Here is a 22133-nt window from a genome sequence, read left to right as displayed (position 1 = left end):
ATTTATTAAGAACATGTAAATGAGCAGGATATAACGTACAGATAATCCATTATCAATAATCTGAAGTGATCAACAAATCCACACATCAAAGTCATTGAACAAATCTCCGTACGCATCAGATTATTTGTTACATGTTGGAAAAGCAGTAGGAGGATGTGTACACGTGTTTTTCCCTACCCCTTCTCACCTACTCTCAAGTTAATTCAGCTACTATACATTTCAAACTCAATTCCTACTGTACTGCATTCAATACGAATTTCATGCAAGTTGTGCTGCACAATACACACTCAACTACTGTGAACAACAAGAGAAAAAATCACATTATATCATCACATTCTATCATCACATAGTATCATCGCATTATATCATCACATAGTATCATCACATTATATCATCACATTATATCATCACATTATATCATCACATTGTATCATCACATAGTGTCATCACTTTCTATCATCACATTGTATCATCACATAGTATCATCACATTATATCATCACATTGTATCATCACATAGTATCATCATTTTCTATCATCACATTGTATCAAATTCAAATTGTATCAGTTCCTGATATCATGCATTCTCCTTGTTGCCCTCCCCCTCTCCCCTACAGTGTGTCTGCAGTAAGAACTCTGCACTAATTGGCAGACGCTGTCCTTTTGTGGGCCGGACAAAACAACAAGCCAAGAAGTGTTTTCTGGGATCTGGGTGGCTGACTGGGAAACCAGTCTGCAGAATCGCAGTAGCATGGTGCAACTCAATTGTGCAACAAGGAATTTCTTCAAAACTTAGGAGATATTAGAGGTGAGTTTTCAGCTTGTTACTGAATTGTTTGATTTCTCGGCCTAGTACCGATAGTGGACATAGGAATACCATAAATCCTGTTAAAGAAATTTATCAAATTTGTGGCTCGGCCTGAATTGACGACAGCCATGTTACTGGAAGGCTGGGTGGCTGACAGACCCCATACGCTTTATTTCGTCAGTAAAGTGCTGCTCTTTGGTGGGAATCCCACATAAATTTTATTGTATTCCTTTCTCTTCCTTACACATGGTCATGTGGGTGCTGGGCGTATTGCCTGGATCTTTTTAGGAATCTTTTCGTAGAATTCCACAATACACTAAAGACAACCTCAAGCAGCAGTAACACCGTTGTCAAACTCAAACTTTCAGTACAACGTGCTTTTGTTTTAGTAAGAGTATTGTACACAGTACAGAGGATGTCATCCACTGTCAGTTGCTGTATGTGTCTGTATGACGGTAAAGCCATGTGAGAGTTGTGCAGTTAGTCTTTGCAACATGTAGAGTCATCTGACATGCCAGGGCAGTGCTTGTGACTGGGATTGGATGCAGTGGTTTTATGGAACTCAACACTGTGAAAGAGGTGGCTTTATGTGTGCGGCCCTGTTTACATCCGCTCTTACTGCATTTTACCCAACCACACTGGTTCTGTATTCAAGTTCTGCTAGTCCATATATGAAGAAGGCAGAGGGAGTTCCCAGATATCAAGCGAGGGCACATCTTGAAAAAATAGTTTCTTTCATGATACAAATCTCCAATGAAAGATACTTTTTATACGATGGACCTGTGAAGTTACATCATAATTAGGCAGGTCTTCAATAAGTTTTGATTGACAGAGTGGTAACTTTAAGACCAACGGGTTTCTGGTTTGACTCTCAATGCCAGCTCTCAAAAATACTGAGTTCGTCCACCAGCTGCCACCCAGATACCCATGAGCATAAGATTCATATCAGGTGTGGCCCCTCTGCAGTCCTCTGCATACATGACATAACGTATATGTATGTTACTTCTCAAAGAAGCCCTTTCCTTAAAAACATGCATCAGGGCTACAAACTGATCTCTTTCCATCAGGGATGGGCAACCTGAGCCAGAAAGGGTCGATGTGGGTGCAGGTCTTTGTTCCAACCAAGCAGTTACACACCTGGTGCTCAATTTTTAATGGGAGTGATGAAGAAGGACAGGATTAGGAACGAGTATATTAGAGGGACAGCTCAGGTTGGACGGTTTGGAGACAAAGCAAGAGAGGCAAGATTGAGATGGTTTGGACATGTGTGGAGGAGAGATGCTGGGTATACTGGGAGAAGGATGCTGAATATGGAGCTGCCAGGTGTTGTGTCCAGCAAAACTCGGACCACGACTTTGAATCAAACTGTGTTTATTGCTGCCACAGTAAACGTCACATACACGTACAGCATAGCATCAACCACGTCCCGTGTTACTGCCATAAACCGGCTGCCATAAACCGGCTGTAGTAAAACTTAAAGCGGCAGTGTCCTAGACTACAGTCACGCTGTTGTGACTTATACACAACACCAGGGAAGAGGAGAAGAGGAAGGCCAAAGAGGAGGTTTATGGATGTGGTGAGGGAGGACATGCAGGTGGCTGGTGTGACAGAGGACGATGCAGAGGACAGGAAGAGATGGAAACGGATGATCCGCTGTGGCGCCCCCTAACGGGAGCAGCTGGAAGTAGTGGTAGTAGTAGTAACACACCTGATTCTATTAGTCAACCAATAGTCTTTGCTAAGGCCCTTGATTTGTACACTCAGGTGTGTAACTGCTTGGTTGGAACAAAGACCTGCACCCTCACCGGCCCTTTCTGGATCATGTTGCCCATCCCTGAAACGTCTTGTCCTCTGGGATCCCTAGGTAGAAGGACTTCAGGGACCTTAGGCCAGCAAAGTTCGCAATATGTTTATACAGATCCTTAAAAAGTGTTTGTTGCTTTCATGCGTCCTCGTGACATGTACATCTTTACTTACCTAACGTGTTCTGTTAAGTAGGCTGACTGTGCTATTCCTTCTGAAAAGTGCAACGAGGTTCACTGAGTATTAATCGTGATCACCTGTTTAGGCCTCATGGATCACGGAAGTGAAGCGAGGTTTGCCTCCAATGACCACAGAGAGTCGGTGTCCGAATGGAGCTTCTTTGTTGCTGCGGTTCTTCTGCAGCTGCAGGACGCCGTCGCCCAGGCCATGCTGCGGATCAGACTCCGACTGCTGCAGGGGACCGTTATGCTCTGCAGCCTTTTCCTGCTCGTCTGGACAGCCACTTTCCTGTATGGGAGCTTCTACTATTTTTACATGCCGAATGCGGTATATCACACCCCTGTACACTTCTATTACAGGTGGGCGACTTGATATGTTTTGTTTCGTCCCAACATACATGTTGATTTCTTTCATGTATTTCTGTTGCTCACTGACTTGCAAACATGTCTGCCGATATGGCCTTCCCTCCCTCATCCCTGCTTTCTTTTTTTTTCTTCTCACTAAAACATGCAGTGTTCACGTATCTTTCTCTTTCCGTTGTTCTCACACTCTTGTTTTCTAGGTCAGACTGTGAGTCCTCTGCCTCCCATCTGTGCTCATATCCCACAGCCAACATCTCCATGCAGAGGAACAGTAAAAACCAGGTAGCTAGCATAAGTTCTACACTCCTGTCTGACTGTCTGCATACTCCCCCGTCGGGAATATTTTATTGAGTGCAACATGCACTTTCGTTATTTTCAGTATATCTTCATATCTTTATAAAGTTGATCAGCCACAGCATGAAGATACGGGAAAGAGTAATAGAAGCTAGGTTAAGAGGAGAGGTGATGATCAGCAGCAGCAGTATGGTTTCATGCCAGGAAAGAGCACCACAGATGCGATGTTTGCTTTGAGAATGTTGATTGAGAAGTATAGAGAAGGCCAGAAGGAGTTGCATTGTGTCTTTGTGGATTTAGAGAAAGCATACGACAGGGTGCCAAGAGAGGAGGTGTGTATTAAGTTTAGAAATCACGTCAGGACACAGCGCTGTCGCTCGACACAACCTCTCCGTGGGATTCTTTATTTAGACTGACACAGCATCAAAGGCAGACCCGATCAAACAACCCAGAGCCCGCAGGCATCACCAATCGATCCCAGCACAATAGAACAGCACCAAATCAAATGCAGCACTGTCGATGTGTGCATACATAACATTCCCCCCCCCCCCCCCGGCAGGATTTCAAACATGAAAGGTTGACACAAAGTCCTCTAGGTGGCCAGGGCGTAAACGTGTGCGAACAGGTCGCGGGGCGGCCTGAGGCTGGGCAGGCCGAGGTGGGGAGGGAGATGGCAGGGGAAGCTGAGGCCCAGAAATGTCTGGGGCCCGTGTAGGAGCTGCATGAAGCCCCGGGGCGTCTCGCCATGCTGAGGGAATGGCTATGGTTGTGTCACCAGCTGTGTGTGGCGGAGCTGACACCTTCCGTAGACGACTGGAGTGCCACCGAGTGCCATCGCTGAGGAGGTAAGTGGCTGGGCCCAGCTGACGGGTGACTTGGAGAGGAGAGGACGTATGAAGCCATTTTATTGTCCCTGTGGGGCCTGCGGACCCTGACCCAGTCTGACACATTGATGTCTGGCACCCTGGTTCGTTTTGACTGGTCAAACCGTTGCTTCATCCGCGTCTGCTGACGAGTGACTGAGGCTCTGACCCCAGAGGGAGGTGCCTGAGGTGTGGAGGGGCGGAGCCTGTCAAGGGGCATGCACAGTTCCCAGCCTAGCATGAGAGAGGCTGGGGAGACGCCTGTGGTCGAGTGCTGTGTGGCCCGATAGTGCAGCAGAGTGTGATGGATGGCCTGCGTGAAAGAGCACCCTTGGGCCATGTGTGCTCTGAGGCCATTCTTCAGTGACTGGTGAAAACGTTCAACGCCGCCATTGGCCTGGGGGTGGTAGTACGCAGTGCGTATATGACGGATGCCCTTGCTTTCGAGATAAGCAGTGAACTCAGCAGAGACCAGCTGAGGGCCGTTGTCAGTGGTGATGGCCTTTGGGAGGCCCCAGCGAGAGAAAAGAGAGTCCAGGAAGTCGATGATGATCTGTGAGGTCACAGTGCCGGAAGTGGTGAGTTCAGGCCATTTTGAGTGTAGATCGTAGGCGACCACCATGAAGCGTTGGTGGTGGGGAACTCCATGGATCTCACCACAAATGTCCAACTGCAGGTGTTCCCAGGGCTGAGAGGGCCAGGCGAGAGGTTGCAGGGGTGGGGGAGCCTGGTGGCCAGTCTTGCCACTCACAAGGCAGGCAGAACAGTCCTTCACCAGAGCCTCAATATCTCTGTCTATCCCCGGCCACCACACCAGGTCTCGGCAGCGCTGTTTCAGTTTCACAATGCCCAGGTGGCCTTCATGCGCCGTATTCAAGACACGTGCACGGAGAGCAGCTGGGACCACTGTGCAAAACCCACGTGCCACGCAGGTGTCGTTCCAGCAGGAGAGCTCCTGTCTGACTCGGGCGAACGCAGCCAGCTCCTCTGGGACCTTGTGAGGCCAGCCGTTCTGGATGTAGGTGCGGAGCTGGGAGAGGACAGGGTCCTGTTCGGAGGCTGCCCTCAGCTCCTGCAGAGAGACAGTGGCCTGGAGGGGTGTGTGTAGCATTTGGACAATGTCCTTTTCCACACAGTCAGTGTCCGTCTGTGGAGCTGGGGTGGAGACAGAGCGAGAGAGCAGGTCGGCGACAACATTGTCTCTGCCTGGGGTGAACTGCAGGCTGAAGTTGTACTGGCGGAGGCGGTCAGACCAGCGGTGCAGCCTCAGGGGTTTGTGGCCTGTCCCAGATGTGGACAGCAGCGCTGTCAGGGCCTGGTGATCTGTCCTGAGGGTGAAGGAGCGGCCATAGAGGTAGAGGTGCCACCTTTCACAAGCCCAGATACAGGCTAACGCCTCACGCTCACCCACGGAGTACCGCTGCTCGGTCAGGTTGAGGGCACGGGAGGCGAAGGCAATGGGCTTCTCCACACCGTTCTGGGTTTGAGACAGCACGGCCCCTATCGCTGTGGCTGATGCGTCACAGGTCACAAAGGTGGAGCTGGAGATGTTGAAGTGAGCCAACACTGGTGGTGAAGTCAGTTGAGTCTTGAGATCACGCACAGCGTCACTGCATGCCTTTGACCACACCCATGGCTCGTCCTTACGCAGCAGCTGGCGCAGGGGGGCTGTGGTCGCAGAGTACTGGGGAAGAAACCTCAGGTAGTAACTTGTCATACCCAGGAAGGAGGCGACCTGGGCGGCCGAGCTGGGCTCAGGGATGGCCTGAATGGCGTCTACGTTGGATTGTAGTGGAGTTACACCGCTCGCTGACAGCCGGAACCCCACGAAGTCGATGGCTGGCACAGAGAGGACACATTTCTCAGCATTGAGAGTTAGCTTGTGCTTGGACAGGGCTGCGAAGACCATGTTAAGGCGCTTGTCGTGGATTTCACTGGTGGGCCCGTGTACCACAATATCGTCCAGATAAATGGCCACGCCCAGTATGCCAGCCAGCACGGAGACCATGATTTTCTGGAAGCAGCTAGGGGCGGAGCTGAGACCGAAAGGCATCCTGGTGTAGCGAAACACTCCTGCATGTGTCACAAAGGCTGTGAGGTTTCGGCTGCTGGGGTGGAGGGGCACCTGTAAGTACCCCTGTCTGAGGTCGGGCTTGGAGAACACCTCAGAGCCATAGAACTGAGCAGTGAGTTCTTCTGAGGTGGGCAGTGGATACTTATCAGGGACCACTGCCTTATTTACTGCACGTAGATCGACGCAGACACGCAGGCCCCCCGACTTCTTCTTAGCCACCACGAGATTTGAGACCCAAGGTGACGCGTCCACCGGTTCAATGATGCCAGCTTCCAGCAGTTGTTGCAGCTCGGCGGAGACCCCATCACGGAGAGCCAACGGGATGCGGCGCAGTGGTTGGATGACAGATTTCACAGCAGGGTTGAGGAGAGGTTGATGGGTGAAGGCGGAGAGGCAGCCCAGCCCCATAAACAGCGATGGCCACTTCTGCTGCCAAGGTGTGGCGACAGTCAGGATTGCTGCCCCCCTTGTGTCTAAGAGGGAGAACCCCAGAGCGGAGAACAGGTCCAGGCCCATCAGGTTGGCCCCACGGCGTGCCACATGAAAAACTGCATTAGGCACCAGCTTGGTTCCATAGCGGACAGTCAGTTGGAGAGAGCCAACCAGATCGATTTTGGAGTCACCATACCCACAGAGGACAGCTGAGGGTGCGGACAGTGGCAGTGAAACGAAAAATTGACTGTAGGTATCAACATTCAGGAGAGACACACTTGCACCGGTGTCCAACAACAGGGGAATGCACACATCATTAATGTTGACTGTGCATGATTTGAATGACACTGGCGCAGAGCTCACCTTGTGAATGACGGCGGTTGAAGACTGGGGGGTGTGGCCCTCTGACCCAGCCGGGGAAGATCGACAGACGTTGGCAAAGTGATTGTGCTTACCGCAGCTACGGCATGTCTGGCCACGGGCAGGGCAGTTCTGAGCACTTGAAACATGAGACCGAGATCCACAGTTACCACAGGACTGTTGAGGGCGGGGCCGAGAACGCCGTCGTTGCAGTTGCAAGACGTCCCCAGTGGAGTCGGCGCCCGCCTCGCTCTGGCTGGGTTGCGTCCCGAGGGGCAGCCGTGAGTAGAGGGAGGAGTCGTTGGCAGCTTGACTGGAGGTGGCCACTTGCTGTGTATTTAGCATAGCAGCACACTCAGCTGCTACCTCAACCTGTAGTGCGATGGTAATTGCTGTGGACAGCAGCAGACCGTCTTTTTCCAGCAGGAGAGTCTCACGCACCTTTGCGTTGTTGGTGTGTTCGATTAGCTGGTCGCGAACCATCTCGTCCTGACGCGCGCCAAACTTGCATGAGCTAGCTAGCCCTCGCAAATTAGCTACGTACTGCCGCACAGACTCACCAGGCAGTTGGTGTCGCTGACGGAATATAAATCGCCGAAGGAGGGCACTCTGTGGAGCAGCGAAATGGGTGCTCATAAGTCCCACAGCTTCGGCAAAGCTTGTGAAGTTCCCCAGAGACCCGAGCACACGATAACCCTCTGCTCCCAAGCAGTGTAGCAACAGAGCCGTCTTCCTAGCCTGGCTCACGTCGTCGAGCCCTGAGGCGATGATGTAATTTTCAAAACTATGTAGCCAGCGAGTCCATGGTACCGGAGGCTCGCCAGGTAATGCCAGGAAGGGGGCAGGTGGTGGGAGGGAGATATCAGCCATCCTCGTCGCCAATATTAAGTTTAGAAATCACGTCAGGACACAGCGCTGTCGCTCGACACAACCTCTCCGTGGCATTCTTTATTTAGACTGACACAGCATCAAAGGCAGACCCGATCAAACAACCCAGAGCCCGCAGGCATCACCAATCGATCCCAGCACAATAGAACAGCACCAAATCAAATGCAGCACTGTCGATGTGTGCATACATAACAGTGTGGTATTGTATGAGGAAGTCGGGAGTTGCAGAGAAGTATGTAGGAGTGGTGCAGGATATGTACGAGGGCAGTGTGACAGTGGTGAGGTGTGTGGTTGGAGTGACAGATGGGTTCAAGGTGGAGGTGGGATTACATCAAGGATCGGCTCTGAGCCCTTTCTTGTTTGCAATGGTGATGGACAGGTTGACAGACAAGATCAGGCAGGAGTCTCCGTGGACTATGATGTTTGTGGATGACATTGTGATCTGTAGTGAGAGTAGAGTGCAGGTGGAGGAGATCTGGAGAGGTGGAGGTATGCACTGGAGAGAAGAGGAATGAAAGTCAGTAGGAGCAAGACAGAATACCTATGCGTGAATGAGAGGGAGGACAGTGGAATGGTCAGGATGCAAGGAGTGGAGGTGATGAAGGCATTTGAGTTTAAATACTTGGGGTCAACTGTCCAAAGTAACGGGGAGTGCAGAAGAGAGGTGAAGAAGAGAGTGCAGGCAGGGTGGAGTGGGTGGAGAAGAGTGTCAGGAGTGATGTGTGACAGAAGGGTACCAGCAAGAGTTAAAGGGAAGGTTTACAAGATGGTAGTGAGACCAGCTATGTTGTATGGTTTGGAGACAGTGGCACTGACGAAAAGACAGGAGGAGGAGCTGGAGGTGGCAGAGATGAAGATGATAAGATTTTGACTGGGAGTGATGAAGAAGGACAGGATTAGGAACGAGTATATTAGAGGGACAGCTCAGGTTGGACGGTTTGGAGACAAAGCAAGAGAGACAAGGTTGAGATGGTTTGGACATGTGTGGAGGAGAGATGCTGGGTATATTGGGAGAAGGATGCTGAATATGGAGCTGCCAGGGAAGAGGAGAAGAGGAAGGCCAAAGAGGAGGTTTATGGATGTGGTGAGGGAGGACATGCAGGTGGTTGGTGTGACAGAGGAAGACGCAGAGGACAGGAAGAGATGGAAACGGATGATCCGTTGTGGCGACCCCTAACGGGAGCAGCTGGAAGTAGAAGTAAGAGATTTTCTGTATATCTTGATCATACTGTGAATTTACCATTGCAGGTAATGGTATTTGGCCAGTCCTATCGGATCTCTCTGGAACTGGACGTGCCAGATTCTCCAGCCAATCAAGAGCTGGGAATGTTCATGATCAGGATGACCTGTTACTCTGCAGAAGGAAGGGTAGTTGTCTCTTCCCTCCGCTCTGTGAGTTAGTCTTCCCTTTTTATTGCATCTAGGTTTGCTTTATGTGCCCACATGCACCACAGAACATCACAGGTAGCCACATACGAACGCATAATCATATAGTGCTTGGTTACTGATTTCTGTTATGTTGCTCTTGCTCTGTTTCTCAGGCGACACAGCTACTCACCGCTTCCAGCTCTCGCTTTGTGAGTACAGCACCGACGCTCAATAGCCCCTAACCACACCGCCTGGCCTGCCCTCTCTTGTAGCCAGTACCTGACTTTTCTGGTCAGATGAGTGGACAGTTAATTGATGTAGCAGTGATTCAGAATAGAACAGAACTTTATTTGTCATTGTACAAGTACAACGAAATTTGAAAGTGCAGTTCTTATCAGTGCAAAGATCATTATAAAAAGAATTAAAAACATAAAACACACACACATTCATTTCTACATTCTACTGGACACCAACATATTGCACAAAAAGTCAGGAATCAAGACTTGGCAGCATTTAGTGCGGTTATGGCTCGGGGAGAGAAGCTGTTCTTTAGTCTGTTAGTCCGAGCTCTTATTGTCCTGTTACGTCTGCCCGAGGGCAGCAGTTCAAACAGATGGTGTTCTGGGTGGGATGGGTCCTTGAGGATACCATTGGCTTTTTTGAGGCAGCGGGACTTGTACAGGTCTTCCAGGGAGGGGAGTGGGCATCCGATAATCTTCTGGGCGGTGGTGATGACCCTCTGGAGCGCTTTCCCCTCTGCTACTGTGCAGCTGGCAAACCAGACACAGATGCAGTAGGTCAGTATGCTCTCTATGGAGCAGCGGTAGAAGGACACAAGCAGTGAGGTGGTAAGGTGGTTCTTCCTCAGGAAGTCAGATTATTAAAGTGACGATCAACAATTTTAATTTATAACACTTTTTATATAATATTTGCTCAAACTCTTTCTATGTCCCGACAGGTATCAGAGAAGTAGATGCACTGAGATATGTAGCCACGCTAGGCATTCATATGTGCTCTGTAGCTGCTCCTTATCAGCCAATCAGGAGACTTCTTTGCAAGCTGGTGTCTCCATTGGTCAGTACTTGCTGTCAATCAGTTTATGCGCTCACAAACTCTTAATCAGAAGTGAGGGGGCGGATTCTTTTGGAGGATGTTGGCAAAATATAGCTAGCTCTTGCTAACTTCCACCCAGGATCTCTTGCCACTTTAATTGGTAGGAAGGTAAAGATTTAGCATTGCACACTGAAACTATGGGTAAAAAGGGGGGGAAACTATTAATCAGGAATCAGGAGCACTTTATTTGTCATTTCACCTCATGTACTTGCGCACATGAAATGAAACAAAATGCCGTTTCCCCCAGCCCACAGCAGCGAAACACAAAGACAAAAACACATCCAAAAACTACAAGAACTACACACATATCCAAACTAAACAATAAAACACTGTCCAAGGGAACGAACGCCAGCCAGGATGACTGTCGGAACCGCCAGTCTGATTGGGCTAGCAGTTAGCCTAGCCTGCCCCGCTTCTGCGTCCTGTCAGACCGCCCTCAGTGTTACCCCCCTGGGCGCAGTTCCGGGCAAGGCCGTGGTTCCTGTGGCAACGGGGTGAAGCAGACATAGCTCTCCCAGCCGATCCAGCGCTAGCCCTCCCAGCAAGACACCCTCGACACACCTCCCCACACTCCACACGACGACATCAAAAACGCCACAGTCAACGCCGGGTGAGGCCGTCGCCAGACTACCCTAGGTGTTATCGGAACTGCCGGTCTGCATGGGCTAGCAGTTCACTTAGCCTGCCCCGTTTCTGCATCCTGTCAGACCGCCCTCAGTGTTACCTCCTCGGGCACAACTCCGGGCAAGGCCGTGGTCGCTGGGCCCACAATGCAGCAGGCCAAGCTCTCCCAGCCGATCCAGCGCCAGCCCTCCCAGCCATCAAACCAAGACAAAACTTAGACGCAGACGTGGACAGAGACCCTGCATCGATGATACTGGGTGAGGCCGCTGTAAATGCGAATTCGCGCCGCCGTCTTCCCACACCGGAAGCGGAATTAAGGAGTGACTTTCACGGCAGAACAGCTGGCTAAACACTTTGCTTCACATTGAGCTCAAAGGTGAAGGTAAATTAAGGCAAGGGAAAGTCATGATGAGGGTTGTCCATGTTGGAGGATGATGGGAGTGTAAAGAGGACGTAGGAGCAGATGTCAGCAGTCCACTTTTAAAACCCACTTCCCTTTTGTGCGCTCGGTTTGTTTAGCGTGGCAAACCTATGTTATTTACACGCACGCAGCACTGGTTCCCGTACCTTTATATGCCAAGGGCATCCAAATACAGTGGCCATTCATCCGCTCACAGACTCATTTTGTCAGATTTTGCCTTGAGTGATCCCCATGCAAGATTTATTTTGTTGGCGAATTTGGTTTGGGTCTATTTGGAGCAGGAAATGATGGAAACAAAACATGCTTTATCACTCTCTCTCTCACTGTCCTCACTTCACCTGAATGAAATCCAGGAATAAAAGTTTTCCTCATTTGCGCCCCCCTCCCCCCATGGAACCCTATGAGCACCGTTAGGGGGCCCCAGTTCCCACCTTACAAACCTCCAATAGAGGGGGTGAGAAATGTGTGTAATGGCATGGCTGAAAACATGCATCCATCACAGATCATTTTTTTCCATAACTGTCAGAGTTAGGGTGGCCAACAAAAGAAACGCCTGTATTGTGTATTGTTTGCTTTGATGTGCTCACATGAACGACTGGACTTAACATATAGGACAGAGGGATTCATATGGATCTGTTAAGGCCATCCCATAGAAGTTGTACTGTGCTCATTGAGGTTTCTTCCTGTTTTCTCTCCCTGTTAAAGGTTTTTTTTTAGGGAAGAGTTCCTTATCCGATGAGAGGGTCTAAGGACAGGATGTTGTGTTGCTGTTAAGCCCACTGAGGCAAATGTGTAATTTGTGATATTGGGCTATACAAATAAAACTGATTTGATTTGATTGTGTGCAAAGAGGAAAGGAACACAACTAAGCAGCCAGACAAACCCCATCAAAATGGATACCGGAGTCAGAGAGTAGCATTCTATGCTCCTAGTGCTTTATTTTGCGGCACTGTCGCATTCACGGTGACTGTGGTAAAAAGACAACGCTTCCTGAGGCAACACGCGGCGCAAGAATTACAGTAGACGCTGCTGCTGCCGCATGTCCCGCTGACTTCTTGGCAAACTAAAATGGCCGACTTCGTTTCTTAGGGCAAAGGAAGCACTACTTGCTTTCAAAATAAAAGCTCCACTTTCACAATAAACGTCCCAAAAAGCACGGCGTCCGCATAGCATAGCGGTCTATTCCGTTGCCTACCAACATGGGGATCGTCAGTTCGAATCCCCGTGTTACCTCCGGCTTGGTCGGGCGTCCCTACAGACACAATTGGCCGTGTCTGCGGGCGGGAAGCCGGATGTGGGTACGTGTCCTGGTCGCTGCACTAGCGCCTCCTCTGGTCGGTCGGGGCTCCTGTTCAGGGGGGAGAGGGAACTGGGGGGAATAGCGTGATCCTCCCATGCGCTACGTCCCCCTTGGCGAAACTCCTCACTGTCAGGTGAAAAGAAGCGGCTGGTGAGTCCACCTGTATCGGAGGAAGCATGTGGTAGTCTGCAGCCCTCCCCAGATTGGCCGAGGGGGTGGAGCAACGACCAGGACGGCTAAGAAAATAGGATAATTGACCAAGTACAATTGGGGAGAAAAGGGGGGAGTCCCACAAGCAGGTTGTATCTACTATACTCGGAATACAAGACAGAAGTGCTTGAAGTCCTTTTGAAATAATATCAAGTCTGTGTGTGTGTGTGTGTGTGTGTGTGTGTGTGTGTGTGTGTGTGTGTGTGTGTGTGTGTGACATGCTGACCCTGTCGACCTATTGGCATCAGACCATGCTGAGGTATCGTTCAGACCTGGTGAGGACTGCGGAGATGCTACTGTTTCTCCCAGCATACGTGACAGGAGTGGCAAAGCAGAAACAGCTGCTGCAGGTGGAGCTCTTCTCCGACTACACAGACAACCCTGTGAGTGCTGCTTGTGTGTGTGTGTGGGGTGTGGGGTGTGGGGGTGGGGGTGTGGGGGTTACTGGCCCAGGCGCCTGTCTCACGAAGCAGGATTACTAGCTGCATAACTGCGTCGACTTAAAACCCGGTACCTTCCCCAGTCTGGAATATTGAATACAGTAAAACGAGCTGTTTCAGCTTATACTTGGAGGTGGCACAGTGGCGTAGTGGGTAGCACAGTCGCCTCACAGCAAGAAGGTCCTGGATTCAAACCTCGGGGGAGTCCAACCTGGGGGGTCGTCCCGGGTCGTCCTCCGTGTGGAGTTTGCATGTTCTCCCCGTGCCTGCGTGGGTTTCCTCCGGGGGCTCCGGTTTCCTCCCACAGTCCAAACACATGTAGGTCAGGTGAATCACCCGTACTACATTGTCCCTAGGTGTGAATGTGTGTGTGTGTGGGTGGGTGGTGGACTGGCAGCCTGTCCAGGGTGTCTCCCCGCCTGCCGCCCAGTGACTGCTGGGATAGGCTCCGGCACCCCGCGACCCGGATTCGGATGGTCGGCTTGGATGAGGGTGGAGGTTTTACTTGGAGCAGGTGGCCAGTTAACTCAGTAATCCTCTTGTGCGTGCCAGGCCCCGGGTGGTTTATCCACCTGCTGTGGTACGAGCAGAATCTGGATTTGAGGCCACCCAGAGCACTTTATTGCTGCTATCCTGTGTTTGGTGTTTTTGCCTTACTTTCCGATACGTCCGGTGACATGAGCAATGCTACTGGTGTGGGATTACTCCAAATCCCAGAGAAGCCATTCGTGAAGCAGAGCCGCCGGTACCGTCCCGTTAGCAACGTTCCCCCACCGTCTTAACAAAAACACTACGTAGGGTCGTTTCAGCTATTGTTGTCGTATCCACTGGTAAAAGATATTCTTAAAACCATGCCGTTTCTGCGTATTAGCCACAACGTTGCTTGTTCCTCAGACTGGCTGCTACCTGCCTTATTCCTGTGCACTGAGCTTTATTGGGAAGACCTAAAGCCCCACGCGCTGTATCATTTGCCACCGTCCTACCCAGCACTTACCATTAAAATGAACCGCGCACACCTTCCTGACTTGGAGGGCCTGCTCTGCTGTGGGTCTGCTGTTGGCTTCCATGCAACAGCAGTTCAAAGTATCGCACAGATCTTCAGGATGGTAGCTTGTCCGTGGGGTATTCTGCTGTGGTCATCTTAACCAGCTTTTCTCTGTGTACAGTATAGCCCTTCTGTCAGGGCCATCGTTGAGATCCTGTCCAGCCGGGTGCAGATCTATTCAGCTCAGCTCTACGTCCACGCTCACTTCACCGGCATCACGTAAGCAGCAGCCAAAACATTAAAACCACCTGCCTAATATTGAGTAGGTCCCCCTTGTGTGCCGAAACAGCTCCGACCTGTCAAGTTATGGACTCCGTAAGACCTCTGAAGGTGTCCTCTGGTATCTGGCATCAAGAGGGTAGCAGCAGATCCTTGAAGTCCTGTAAGTTGTGAGGTGGGGCCTCCTTGGACTTGTTTTCCCAGCACATCCCACAGATGTTCAGTCAGACTGAGATCTGGGGAATTTGGAGGCCAAGAAAACACCTTGACCTCTGTCATATTCCTCAAACCATCCCTGAACAATGTGTGCCATGAAGGGGTGTACCTGGTCTGCAACGATGTTTAGGTAGGCGGTACATGTCAAAGCAGCATCCACATGAATGCCAGGACCCAGAGTTTCCCATGATCCAGTTCTGACGCTCACGTGCCCATTGTAGGTGCTTTCGGCAGTGGACAGGGGTCATCATGGGCTTGCTGACCGGTCTGCAGCCCCATACACAGCAAGCTGTGATGCACTGTGTGTTCTGACACCTGTCTGTCATAGCCAGCATGAGCGTTTTCAGCAATTTGAGCTACAGCAGCTCTTCTGTGTGATTGGACCAGACTCGGGGGGGCTGCTCAACATTAGGCAGGTAATTTTAATGTTTTACCCGATCATGTATACCTGCTTTATCTTCCAAACCATTATGAACATCAGACTTACATACAGATACAGGAACCTTGGATGACACATCGGAGAATGCTGTCCAGCGGCACTATTTGTGCTGTGTAACGGCAGAAACGAAAAAGCACCACCGCTGATTTGACACGAAGCCAGCCTGGCTTTTACATCACTCGCTGTTCAGTGGTTTCAGCCTGTTGCTGAGCGAAAAGGTCTGTAATCACAGACGAAGGGGAGACGGTTTGTCCTAACTAACACCCTGTCTGTGGCTGTATCCCTTCAGATATTTGCTGTTCGAATTCCCGCTCATGTCAGCGCTGCTGGGCATCTGCAGTAATGTGATCTTCCTCAGTTTCATGCTGCTCTTCAGCTACACAAGGCTGCTGCTGGGAGTCACACGGACCACACAACAGGTAGGCGGACACAATGCCCTGGTAGAGACGCACATTTCAGAAATTACTAGCACAGGTGTCCGGGTGGCGTAGTGGTCTATTCCATTGCCTGCCAACACGGGGATTGCCGGTTCGAACCCCCGTGTTACCTCCGGCTTGGTCAGGCGTCCCTACAGACACAATTGGCTGTGTCTGCGGGTGGGAAGCCAGATGTGGGTATGTTTCCTGGTCGCTTCACTAGCGCCTCCTCTGGTCGGTCAGGACGCCTGTTAAGGGGGGAGGAGGAACTGGGAGGAGTAGTGTGGCCCTCCCATGCACTACGTACCCCTGGTGAAACTCCTCACTGTCAGGTGAAAAGAGGTGGCTGGTGGGCATCCGGGTGGTGTGGCGGTCTATTCTGTTGCCTACCAACATGGGGATCGCCAGTTCGAACCCCCGTGTTACCTCCAGCTTGGTTGGGCGTCCCTACAGACACAGTTGGCCGTGTCTGCGGGTGGGAAGCTGGATGTGGGTATGTGTCCTAGTTGTTGCACTAACGCCTCCTCTGGTCGGTTGGGGCGCTCCCCGGATCGGCAGAGGGGGTGGAGCAGCGACCGGGATGGCTCAAAAAGAGCGGGGTGATTGGCCAGTTACAATTGGGGGGAAAAGGGGGGGTTTTTTAAAAAAGAAGCGGCTGGTGACTCCACATGTATGGGAGGAGGCATGTGGTAGTCTGCAGCCCTCCCCGGATCAGCAGAGTGGGTGGAGCAGCGAGCGGGATGGCTCGGAAGAGTGGGGTAATTGGCTGCATACAACTGAGGAGAAAAAGGCGAACCCCCCCCCCCCCAAAAAAGAAAGAAATGACCAGCAAAACCATTATGGTGAGTGCACACATCCCTGTATCAGAGTAAACGGTGTTTTCATACGAGCTTCCTCAGATTGGCCTTGCAGCCAAGATCGCCCACGGAATGACCAAGTCCAGAGCAAATCTTTAGGGTAGCGAGTCCAAGTCTAGCCTGACCGGACTAGTCCAATCTAGTTCAACTAAAGACCAATGGGGCCAACATTGCAGTAAAGACTGGCATCAGAACAGTGCAGGTCCAGTTCGACGCCATAACTGATGCCATAGTAGTTTACCATGATAGTAAAAGTCCCCATTCACAAGGCTACTGGTTATTTAGGCTTGTGTTCGTCCCCAGGAAATGCTTCTGATCGCACTCTCCCGATGCTCAGAGACGCGCCATGGTAACCGTGAAACTAGACCAGATGCACTTCATCCATTTCCTCGGGGGAAGTTTGACACTCATCGAAAATACTCAGGAAAGATGATCTTAAGACCGAGATCTTCAAAATGGGACGGCACGGTGACGCAGTGGTTAGCACGGTCGCCTCATAGCAAGAAGGTCCTGGGTTCGAGCCCCGGGGTAGTCCAACCTTGGGGGTCGTCCTCTGTGTGGAGTTTGCATGTTCTCCCCGTGTCTGTGTGGGTTTCCTCCCACAGTCCAAACACATGTAGGTCAGGTTGATCGGCCATACTAAATTGTCCCGAGGTGGGAATGTGTGTGTGTGTGTGTGTGTGGGCCCTGTGATGGCCTGGCGGCCTGTCCAGGGTGTCTCCTCGCCTGCCACCCAATGACTGATGGGGTAGGCTCCAGCATCTCGCGAGCCTGAGTAAGGACAAGCGGTTTGGATAATGGATGGATGGATGGATCCTCAAAATGTACCACAACCCTAGAGGTTACTGTGGATCACATCAGCAGAGAGGGGTCTCTGGCACCTGTGCAGCCTACCAACTGATGCCCTCTTTGCTTATTTGATCCTGCTCCTGTAGGAAGCCAGTCGCAGTTAAGACTTGTAAAACTGATGCTTTCCTGTCTACAGTCCATAACAAACAGACACATATCGGAGGGGATGATGGACAACAGCCACCGAGAGGAGGACAGGGCCGGCGCTCCAAACTCCTTGGCAGACATCCCTGTGCTGCGGGATCGACTCCATACAAGACCCACAGCTGTGGTCCAGCAGGGCCCCAATCTGCTGGCGGACTCCAGTGAGGTGCAGAACTCACAGAGTCCATCATAGTGGAATTGAGGATTCGGGGCCAGACTGAGACCACCAGAGGGGCTAGATACAAAAACCGGAAATGTGCCACAATCGCGACATATACCTTCAGGACGGGGGGGACGAGGTGTAAAAAAAATGTGTGTGAAAGTCCACAGAGACCACCACCGTGGGTTTTCAAGTGCCCCTTTCTTTTTAGGACATGTTTGCTGCTCATCCCTCAGCTTGGGTGGGAGGACCCGAGGGGGCTGGCCTATTTTACATCCCACCAAACTGATTCTTATCTCCAGTAGTCCCTTCCACTTTAAGTGCACAGCAAATTTACACTCTTATCGAATATTTACTGTGCAGAGAGGACTCACGATCAGCCACCAGGGAATGACCACAAGAGGGCGCTATGTTGAGTTTGGTAGAGCAGTGTAAGCCGTTCATATTAGGTTTTATAATTACTGATATGAAATTCTGCTGCAACAGGATCACACCTGGCAGCATCAGCCAGGCCTGAGTGTGTGTGTGTGTCTAGTAAACATAGCAAAGCTAGGTAGCATGTTGTCATAACGACCCAGCCCGCCTGGACACGGACTCACGGCAGGCAGAACACAGGACACCTGCTAATGAGGCTTCAGGAGGGAACTCAACACACAACTCTCTTTATCTGACTCCACCACCACCTCACCCCAACACCACCTGACCCCGACACCACCTCACTCCGACACCACCTCACTCCGACACCACCTGACTCCAACACCACCTGACTCCAACACACCTCACTCCAACACCACCTGACCCCAACACCACCTGACATCAACTGACTCTAACACCACCTGAATCCAATACCACCTGACTCCAACACCATCTGACATCACCTGGCTCTAACACCACCTGACATTACCTGGCTCTACCATCTGACATCACATGACTCTGACACCGCCTGACTCTAACACCACCTGGCTCTAATACCACCTGACATCACCTGACTCAAACAACACCTGACTCTAACACCACCTGACTCCAACACCACCTCACTCCAACACCACCTGACCCCAACACCACCTGACTCCAACACCATCTGACATCAACTGACTCTAACACCACCTGACTCCAACACCATCTGACATCACCTGACTCCAACACCATCTGACATCACCTGGCTCTAACACCACCTGACATTACCTGGCTCTACCATCTGACATCACATGACTCTGACACCGCCTGACTCTAACACCACCTGGCTCTAATACCACCTGACATCACCTGACTCAAACAAAACCTGACTCCAACACCACCTGACTCTAACACCACCTGACATCACCTCACTCTAACACCACCTGACTCCAACACCACCTGACATCACCTGACTCTAACACCACCTGACTCTAACACCATCTGATATCACCTGACTCCAACACCATCTGACATCACCTGACTCTAACACCATCTGACTCCAACACCTCCTGACTCTAACACCACCTGACATCACCTGACTCTCTAACACCACCTGACATCACCTGGCTCTAACACCACCTGACATTACCTGGCTCTAACACCATCTGACATCACCTGACTCTAACACCACCTTACACCACCTGACTCTAACACCACCTGACTCCAACACCACCTGACATCACCTGACTCTAACACCACCTGACAGGCACATGGAGCACACCTGGCTATCACGGACAGACCAGACGTTTCCGGGTGTGTGGGAGGAGCAGCGTGGCTGCTTCTTTCCACTGCCGTAGCATTGGATGAGGTGACGGAACTCTGCTACATCTCGCTGCAACGAGCAGCTCTTGGGAACGTGTAAATCTTGTCGACCTCACCCTGGTATTCCACTGGGACACTACTCTGTGGGACCCCTGGCCAGAGGGGATCGACAAGACCACAACTCAGGGGAGGTGGAAGGAGTTACAACCCAACACTTGACTGACTGATATCCAATAGGCAGTCTCAGTTCCTGTATGCAAACATTTTTAAATTGCCATTCAGCAATCAGGCACAAGATGGGACCGAAGCAGGCAAGCACAGTTACAGAGGAAGAAGCTGAAGACATAAAGAAATCTCTCAACTTTATGCCGGAAGAGATCGCAAACATCTCTAAACAACAGAAACAACTGATAATGGACTTGACGGGAGAAATAAAGGACCTGAGAAGACAAAATGACGACAAAGATTAAACAATAAATAACCATACTGGAGGGCTGTGTGGCAGACCTGGAACAATACTCCAGGATGAATGGTCTGATTATTAGCGGCTTGGAAATCCGGCCTCGGTCCTACGCCAGGGCTGCAGCGAAGGATCCAGAGCCCACCGAGCCTGCCCTGGTCTCCCTCGAGCAGCAAGTGATCCCCTTCTTCAACAGTAAGGGGGTAAAAGTGGACGGCAGAGATATCGAGGCGTGTCGTCCTCTTCCCCAAAAAGATCCAAACGTGAAACCAGCCATAATAATTGGCTTTGTGAGCAGGAAACAAAAAGCAGCACTGCTCAGGCAGGGAAGGGAGCTGAAAGGCACCAACGTGCATCTCAACGAGCACTTGACGAAGAAAAACGTGGACATCACCAGACTAGCACGCATCTTGAAGAAGCAAAACAGGATTCAACCAACGTGGACAACAAACTGTCAAGTGTTCATAAAACTGAATGGATCTCCAGAGGAAGCTAAAGTGCTGGCCATCAGGGACATTGCAGAGCTGGACAAGTATCAGAGAGGACAACCCTGGGAGAACAGCAAAGCTCATAATTCTGACACCCATGCCAGTTACAACCCATGACAAGCCTCACTGACACATGTCATTCATCCCCAACTGGAGGTATGAATCAACACGTACTGATCTCAGAATATGAAGCTGTTGGACTGAAAGCCTTTGAATTCACTGAACATAAAGGGCATGATATGGAGAATGATACTGATCCCAAGAACAGTTTCTACATCAACACACACAACCATTGTGAATACCATACTGAGGAACAGTTTAACAGAAATTCAAAAATGAATGGAGCAATATCAATCATACATTTCAACAGTAGGAGCCTGAATTCAACCCTTTCAAAGATCCCACACTGTTTAAGACAGCTGAAGAGCCAATTCACTGCAACAGCATCTCTGAGACTTGGCTTAATGAGGAACAAACTGCCACGCTCGACACTGAGGGATGTGAGATGTCTTCTATGAATAGCAATCAAAACAAGGGTGGAGGGGTTGCTTTATACATTGACAAAAACTACAATGGTAAATCTATCAATAGTATGTCGCAAGTAGTAGACAATATCATGGGATGTATTGCCGTAGAAACGGAACTAGAGAAACCAAAAACCATGCTACTAAGCCGTGTACACAGAGCTGCAGGATCATGTGTTGGTACCACATGGAGGGAGATGTTACTGGAGATGTAGGAGGACAGAAATAATAAGAACATGGCTTTTGTTTGTGGGGACTTCAGTACTGATTTATTAAACCCACTTGAACACAATACCACTACAGAATTCATTAATTCAATGTACAGTATGAGCCTGTATCCCTCGATCACACGCCCGGCCAGAGTAACAGCTCACAGTGCCTCACTAACTGGTAATCTATTCACTGAGGTCGTTGACAGGGAAGCAACAAGTGGGTTAATAATAAATGACACCAGTGACCATCTGCCAGTGTCTGCAGTCATTCAGAGCTGTACAGGGGCAAATAAGGACGTCACAACACACAAAATAATTAGACAAAAAACAGAAGGGACAATCAAGTCTTTTATAAACGATCTGATGGTACGAGACTGGACTAAAGTCTATGTAGCCTTAATTGTTAATGAAGTCAGTGATTTTTGTGTTGGTGTTGGTCCTGGTTTGGCTGGGGAGATTGCAAGCACTGGCTGTAGAAATGAGGTGGCAAGTAAAGACGTACAGCTAAAGGAATCTTTGCTCTTAAAGGGAACGGATGAAAGAGAAATTACTGACAATGCCAAAAGATTTCAGAGTAAGAAGTCACCAGACTGCAATGGTATTGAAATGTCACTAATTAAAGATATTATTGAGTGTGTGGTGAAACCTCTTACATGTATATGCAATCAGTCTCTGAAAACTGGTGTTTTTCCATGTAAAATGGAAACGGCTAAAGTCATACACAAGGCTGGACACAGACACACACTCTCAAATTACAGACCTGTTTCTTTGCTTTCACACAATTCTCTAAAATACTGGAAAAATATTCTACACAAGGTTGGATGACTTTATCACAAAACAATGTAC

General features: G+C 50.2%; 1 protein-coding gene across 1 annotated transcript; it reads left to right on the top strand.

Moving 5' to 3' along the window:
- The first annotated feature begins 742 nt into the window (after window positions 1–742).
- On the top strand, window positions 743–20073 carry LOC130110774 (seipin-like). The gene is made up of 10 exons (XM_056277957.1): window positions 743–807; window positions 2876–3149; window positions 3353–3434; window positions 9312–9455; window positions 9605–9640; window positions 13348–13482; window positions 14706–14803; window positions 15748–15877; window positions 17717–17885; window positions 19886–20073. The coding sequence occupies exons 2-10, from the start codon at window positions 2881–2883 to the stop codon at window positions 20071–20073; spliced, it is 1251 nt and encodes a 416-aa protein (XP_056133932.1). The 5' UTR covers window positions 743–807; window positions 2876–2880.
- The last annotated feature ends 2060 nt before the right edge of the window (window positions 20074–22133 follow it).

This window comes from Lampris incognitus, chromosome 1 (assembly GCF_029633865.1).
Source record: "Lampris incognitus isolate fLamInc1 chromosome 1, fLamInc1.hap2, whole genome shotgun sequence".
In the NCBI taxonomy this organism is placed as follows: domain Eukaryota; kingdom Metazoa; phylum Chordata; class Actinopteri; order Lampriformes; family Lampridae; genus Lampris; species Lampris incognitus.
The sequence above is the reverse complement of the archived record's forward strand: the minus strand, read 5'-3'. Positions and strand labels throughout refer to the sequence as shown.